General features: G+C 45.0%; 1 protein-coding gene across 5 annotated transcripts in view; it reads right to left on the minus strand.

The window, feature by feature from the left end:
- HTT (huntingtin) overlaps positions 1 to 7,500 on the minus strand; it is a 637,913-nt gene that overhangs the window by 428,052 nt on the left and 202,361 nt on the right. For 4 of the 5 annotated variants that reach the window (XM_085849284.1, XM_085849282.1, XM_085849285.1 and 1 more), the window contains one exon: positions 5,064 to 5,194. In XM_085849284.1, the coding sequence (XP_085705410.1) occupies positions 5,064 to 5,194 (131 nt within the window). The remainder of the gene's footprint in view (positions 1 to 5,063; positions 5,195 to 7,500) is intronic. The other variant, XM_085849286.1, reaches the window with a different exon arrangement.

Here is a 7,500-nt window from a genome sequence, read left to right on the forward strand (position 1 = left end):
CGAACCGACTTTACGCTGAAGGAGAAGAAGGAGATCATCGATGCCGCGAAGAAGGAGCCGAATCAGTCCAAGTTGGCCAGGGAGATTAGCAAGAAATGGGGCGTCGAAGTTAAGAGAACCACCGTGAAGGGCATTCTCAGCAAGAAGGATGCAATCGAGGCTGCGATCAAAGCTGGATTTCCATCGAAGCGCATGAAGTTGATGCAGGCTCATGACCCGAAGCTTGATGAGGGAGTGCTCATGTGGCTGAAGCAATCAAGAGGACAGAATGTGCCTGTCAGCGGTGATCTGATCAAGGAGAAAGCGATGAAACTGGCTGAGCTGATGCACATCCCAGACTTCATGGCGAGCGACGGTTGGTTGGGCAATTTCAAGAAGCGCCACGGCATCACGTTCAATACAGTGCAGGGCGAAGCTGGAGCGGTGGATTCGCAATCCCTTCTTGAGTGGCAACAACAGGTTCTCCGGCCCTTACTCGGGCAGTTCTCCGCAGACGACGTCTTCAACCTGGACGAGACTGGACTCTTCTGGCAGCTGCTTCCGAACAAGACCATGGCTTTCAGGGAGAGCGGTGTACTGGAGGAAAGAAAAGCAAGCAAAGGATCACTCTTCTGGTTGGGGCAAACATGAGCGGCAGCGAGAAGTTCCCTCTTCTGGTGATTGGCAATTCCAAGAAATCCCGTGCCTTCAAGAACAAAGAGATCCCGGTCAAGTACAAGGCGAACTCGAAGGCGTGCATGACGGTGGAGCTTTTCGAGGAGATGTTGCGTGCGTGGGACGGACGACTCGGCCAGCAGGGACGCAGAGTGCTGGTCTGTCTCGATAACTTCTCTGGCCACCCTCCCGAGCTCGATCTGAACAACATCCAACTGGTCTTCTTCCCACCCAACACGACAGCCAATTCGCAACCAATGGATCAGGGAATCATAGAGAACTTCAAGCGCCACTACAAGAAGCTCCTGCTATGCCGCCGGCTTGAGGCCATAGACGAGGGAAAGGAGTTCAAGTTCACGTTGCTCGACGCTCTACACGTCGCCGGCGTGCTTGGGAGCAGATCGGCAAGTCGACGATCAGGAACTATTTCGCGAAGGCCAAGTTCATCGAAGAGGAGATCCAAACTGAGCCACAGGATGCGGAGCTGCCCGACATCTGGGAAGCTCTGCCTGCCGAGGAAAAGATGCACAAGAACGAGGAGATCGAGCTGTCTGACTTTCTCGAAGTTGACGAGCGCCTCGCGACTGGCGGGTATTTCACGCTGGAGGAGATTGCGGAGGAGATTCTGTGCAGTGAGGAGCCGGTGGAAAGCGAAGATGACGAGGTAACTGTCGAGGAGGAAATCGTTCCGTTCGAGGAAGCCCAGCGCGCTTGTAGCACCGTCCGGAAGTTCATGCAGCAGAGAAGCGGGAAGCCCAGTGTGATGCAAGCGTGCGATCGGCTAGACAACGAGATGCACGAGATCCGCCGAAAGAAGATGTGCCAGCCGACGATTCTTGAAAGCTTTGTGTGTCGTGAATTTCTCGCCATGCCATATGTTAGTGTGTGAACTCTGTTAGTGTGTGTATGTTCTCCGTTCGCTTAGCTTATACAACAGTCGTGCCTTTTACTTGCTGGAATAAATTTTGTCTAAAGATTAACTACAGATGGGTAACTTGAGAAAATAAGGCCGTTTTTACAAAATCTCGTTACTATGCCACTTTTGCTCGTTCCCAACGGGTGGCATAGTAACGAGCTTTGACTGTAGATAGATAGACATATATATATATATATATATATATATATATATATATATATATATATATATATATATATATATATATAAATATATACATACACATATATATATATATATATATATATATATATATATATATATATATATATATATATATATATATATATATATATATATATATATATATATATATATATATATATATATATATATACATAAACGATAGACTGGACTAGTAAGTAAGGTTACTCCCAATCCTAAGCAATACCATGTGATCAATCATTCCTCTTGACAAACAACCTAATATCTGATCAGAAGTTTGGATTCCTTTCTGGGCACAAAACTTTGGACAGGCTGTTGCCTCCCTCTCAACAATTTATCGAGACCATGAATCTTAAACATGCAAGAGTTGTCTCTCTGAACATATTGAGAGGCATTTGACAGTCTGGCAGCACTTTCTGCTTGTCAAGGTTTCTGCCTGAGGCATCCAAGGCTGGCCTTCAATCTAGGCTTGCAGAATTTCCCCACTTGTACTTTTAAAATGTAGCCCTTAATGGAATGCTGTCATCTCCTATCCCAGTGGAGGCTGGAGTTCCCCAAGGCAGCATCTTGGGCCCAGTCCCGATCCTCATATATTTCATGACCTCTCTGATGCACTGGATGACGCTCTTTTACTCTCGGCAGATTACTCCACTTCATGCCTGCTGTTCCCAATCCCAATGACAGCAGCTGATTCTCTCGACTGACATGAAAGGATGACATGCTGTTCTGATAAACGGATTGTGTCAATCAATCCGGGCAAATCTTGATGGTCGCTTCGCTCTCGACTAACCAAGACCTTCTTGGTCACTTCGTGGAATACTGTTCTCCCCTATGGGATGGTGGCCCCACAACTCACTTCTCCCCTGAGCGCAGTGGAATCCAAAGCTTTCAACATCATTGGCATCTACATCAGAGGCTGACAATAGAGCCTGCTGCTTTTCCATCATGCAGACAAGTTGGTAGCCTCAGGTTTTACCACCTCCATTGTACTCTCGCAACCCTCTGACCCTCCCGAGTACTTCAAATATGTTTGTTCTGCCAGCAACTCCCTCCTTCGAACAACCCTTCTTACAGTTCAACAAAAATCCAGGCTTGTTTCTCACCTCAACTCCCTTGTTGCCTTTTCTCTCAATTGTAAAACCACATTCCGAAGGCAGTGCAATTCCTCTCTTGCGTCAACCAGGGTTTTAATTTAGAAGTGCACCACCATTACTGATAATCCTCCATCTCCCCCTGCAATCTATCTCCATCCATTATCAATTCTCTCTTACTCACAGGTGACTGAATTACTCCCCCCAACCCCAATCCCTCATCCTCATCATCTTTCCTCCTTTCTTTCATCATTCAATTCCCTTGCATGATGCATCCACCAGTTCTCCCATTGTCTCTCACCTACATTGCCATTCTTACTTCAGTTACATTACCTTCCTGTTCTTCCATGATCCTGGACGTGGCATACAAGAATAGATTATGCCAGTAAAACAGAAGTTTTCTTGTTGCTCCTTCAGCCACATCCGCTGCTCTAGTCAATTCCTCACGATTGGCGATTCAGCAGCCACACGTGGGACATCAAATGTCAAAACAGAAAGTAGTCAATAGGCTCGTTTACACCACATCTTTGAGACCACTCGGGACCAGGCAGGACTGCCTGAAGCTGTGTTCACAACCAATCCGATCGGTCATGGGAAGGAAGTTGAGTGGCGAGTCACCCACTTGAATCCCAGGGCCAATGCAAAGGACTGATTCAAGCTGGTAAGAAACAGCCATTCAACACCATCATGGTGACGTCAGTGCACTTACTGTACTTGATTTCGGAAAGGAAGGAGGAAAAAAAAAATGGTTGAAATTTTCAAGTCTGTGCAAGTAAATAAATAATTTGTCTCATTCCTAGTAAACTATGCAAGTGCAGCTGCTGGCTTCACAATAGTCTGACCATTCTGTACAGCATCAGTTAACTTGTGTGTGACGTCACACATAAGAAATACATGTGGCATATTATTTATTGGCGGGCAGTTATGGTGTGAACGCTGAACGAACGTTCAAGGGCACGATGAGCTCGGTCCACAGTGGACTTGAAAATATGGTGCAAATAGGCCTAATGAAGGCGAGCTCGAGGTTTTATGAGGTGGGGAGGTGGCAGGGGGTGAAGTTGAGGGTGATCCAGTTGCTTGAAGCCACAATTACAAATGGCTGTATGTGCAACACAAGCAGTAAGCAGTGTCATGAAGGAGCACGCCTTTGGTCAATATCACTTGGCATTTATCTTGATGGCCTGACACTTAGTTTGCCAGCCTCATGCAAAAATAATCACTGTGATTGTAGGTTTGTGAGGCATGGAGTCAATCATTAGGATTCATTTGGGATCCCAGAAAATTGAAAACGTCCATTGTGCTTCCTATGTGGTTTCAGGATCCTGGGGAAGAAGGCACATTTTGTCAATAATTACAAGATGAGCAATAAAGTTAGCTGGAACAGCAATGAACAGTTTGAAAAGCTCATGACATGATGTCAGCCATTGCTGTCAGTCACGAGTGCTGAGGTGTCGGAGGATCCATCTTATTGAGACCTTGGACACCTCAATATGTTCGGAGACGATGGTGCGGAAAATATCGCGCTGAGAAATTGCATGCTCTGTCGATATTTTGGGTGAACTGAACTTTAGTGTTTGCCAATGTTCTCGAGAACCGGGAAATAAACCGACATGGTAACTTGCATCGAGTGATCGATGCACTTCAAGTATGTAAAGACGCATCTCAGCAAAAAAATCAAGGCTGGTACGAGCCAATCAAAACAGACAATTTGATATGATATAGCTTTTGCAGTTTTGACACTTGTAACAGAATCCCATGAATCCTTAAATTCTCAGTCAACAACACGATGCCAATCGCCACCAAAATGGCCATCGTGAGAGGAGAAAGTTAATATTTTTTAATTCAAGTTTTGGGATTTATGAATTTAAAAAAAAAAAATTTTAAGACCTCTTGGGGACAGTTTCATTAAACTTTGTATATAATGGATTATCATCATAAGCCTTACCATAATAAATGGAATTTCAGACTAATCACGACGGTTTTTTAAAATGCTGAATTTGAAGCCATCTCGTGGTTCCTTCTTTGGACTCGAGATGTTTCTTCTTGGAAAATTTGATAGTTGCTGGTTACTCCAATTTTCAATTTGGTCGCTATTTTATTGATTTTTTTTTTTCATCGTTTTAATGACCAAGACGAGAAGTAAAGGTGAAGATCTTCAGCTTAAACAAACATAGGGTTGCTGAAGGAGATAAACCTACCTTGTAGTTTGTATACGTGGCCTTCAGGATATCATACAGTCGAATACATTGAGGCAGGTGATGGAATGTTCCAAGATGGGGAGCAGTCTTGCTGGTGGCTGCAGCAGGGACCTCTGTGGGCTTTGGACCTGCTTCGGGATACAAGGGGAGGATAGTATTTGAACAAGCATGAGAACCTCCATTAACGACACCATGATGAGAAAGGCTCAACAAACCCTCATGTACTTTCAAACACAGAGCTTTTTGTAATTTTTGACAAGTGTTTACTGGGAAAAGCCAGTAAGTTGATTCAATGCAGACGTATATAAAATGCTGGACCTTTCCCAATCTTGGTCAGGGTGATTACCGACACCGGTAATCTCCTTGAGGTCACTGGGGAAAATATGGACACCTTTGGAGTTGCAAAGAAAACTTTAATCCTTAAGATTGCAAGAAACCACCTGCTGAGCGGCCAAATGACGTTCCCTATAGTCGGCGTCCTCCCACTCCCGCATCCCCCCCCTCCCCAAACCACGGTGCGCATCAAAAAATTCTGCAGCTTCTCCTTTCACCTATTTATGGCTTGAAATAATACAATTTAACCAATTATACACATCTCTGCTGAAATCCCAGTGCTACTTTCATTATTTCCTTCTTACAAAGATTTCCTTCTGCAATGTCAAAGGGCCAGGAAATGACAGGTTTTATGATATCAGATAATGCCTCGTGATTAAAGCAGAGGTAACACAATCTCACTGCCTCTGTGTAAGTTCCAGTTTCAAACTTGGGCAAAAGGAAAGACAAGCCTCCAGAAAGAACCCACACAGTAAGTTCTATATCAGGAACCACATGTTCGCCCGGCAAGCTGGCCAACTCCATACAACATGTACTCAACTGAAAATGAGTACTCTTCACACAGTCATCAACACAACATAGGGATGCAATTCACGACACTGGTAATTGGTCCACCTTGGACCACGTATGGTCACCAAGGCATTTTGCCCATTTAAAAGAAGAAAGCAATCCTTCCTCGGGGATGTTGAAGTGCATGAAGACAAAATGGCATTGCCGTAAAATTACATCCATTACAAAACAGGATGTGCCATTGTAAGTATCCTTTGAAAGGGAGATGCAGAAGAGCTACCATCTGACTTGCTGCTCATTGACATTCATAATTTTTTTCACAAATGTTTTCAATAACCGCATCACAACTGAACGGAACAACCAACAATGGCACAAAGCAGATTTTGAACTAGAAGTCATGATGACCCAACAATGGGTCACATTCTTAACAATAAATCAGCTTCGAGAAAAATCAAGAGAATATATGATATTAATTGCTTTTGTGCCTTTGATTTATTGATGAGAAAGCCTTCAAACCAAAGTGTGGAAAATAACGCCGTCATGCAAGCTCTGCATTGCCAAACGTCAACTGCCGATATATCAACATAACTAAGTGAAGTCGACAATATTGGGAAAGTGACCTTGAAACTGCACCGCAGTAGCTGCAAGATCAAGCTCGAATGAGGCGCCAGGCAAGAGAACACGAAAGGTAAGAGGAGGCAGGGTGTGTGTGTGTGTGTGTGTGCGTGCGTGCGTGCGTGCGTGCGTGCGTGCGTGCGTGCGTGCGTGCGTGCGTGCGTGCGAAGCAAAGGGATGATATTTAAATGTAAATTATTTCTGGATGCCCACAGGATTTTTTTTTGTGGACCACAAACAGATTCATGTGTGGCAGGTATTTTCACAAGGCTCATGATGCCTATCAGCCCCAACTTTTCAATATTTGATAATCCTAACAGTCGTTTTGGTTGTTTTAAACTGAACATAACAGTTATGGGGCATGACGATTGTGAATATGAGACTTCTGAAGAGGTCTTAAGGTCTCAGGCTAACGAGAGCACCAAAATGGCAGACGTATGATTTTCATGCCGACAGTTGTGGGTGGAGTCACGCCAGCTGTCCAGCCAATGGGTTTTGCGTTGTGGGTGAGTGCCTCTTGACTTGAACGCTTCATGTGCATGCAGCTCCATTGTGTGCGTGCGTGCCTGCCTGTGTTATATATATATATATATATAGTTGCGGCGGGCGGGAGTCTGGGTGAGAAGACCACAAGGGGGGGGGGGGGAAGCTATCTCGGGTTCCCACCAGACTCTCTGGAACCGCAGGCCGTCGCACACGGATAACTCTGTGACACGGCAGGTTGCTAACCGACTGTGAACGCCAAAAACTCAACCACGTGACTTAGGGTCCTCCGTCTAAATCGGTTTCCTAATTATAATCACGTGACCTAATTACCGGGGGACACGCTATCAGTAGCCTTGTCCAAACCGGGTCACCTTACCGGGTCAGATGCAGCCGAGCAACACTGTCAAGGACGTTCCGGCGAAAAGAACAGATCGTTGGGAATAAAGTATTGGCTCGGTTGGGATATGGACCATGCTGGATCAATGAAAGAAAA

This window comes from Eptatretus burgeri, chromosome 12 (genome assembly GCF_056783735.1).
Source record: "Eptatretus burgeri isolate ZD-2024b chromosome 12, Ebu_testis_v1, whole genome shotgun sequence".
In the NCBI taxonomy this organism is placed as follows: Eukaryota; Metazoa; Chordata; class Myxini; order Myxiniformes; family Myxinidae; genus Eptatretus; species Eptatretus burgeri.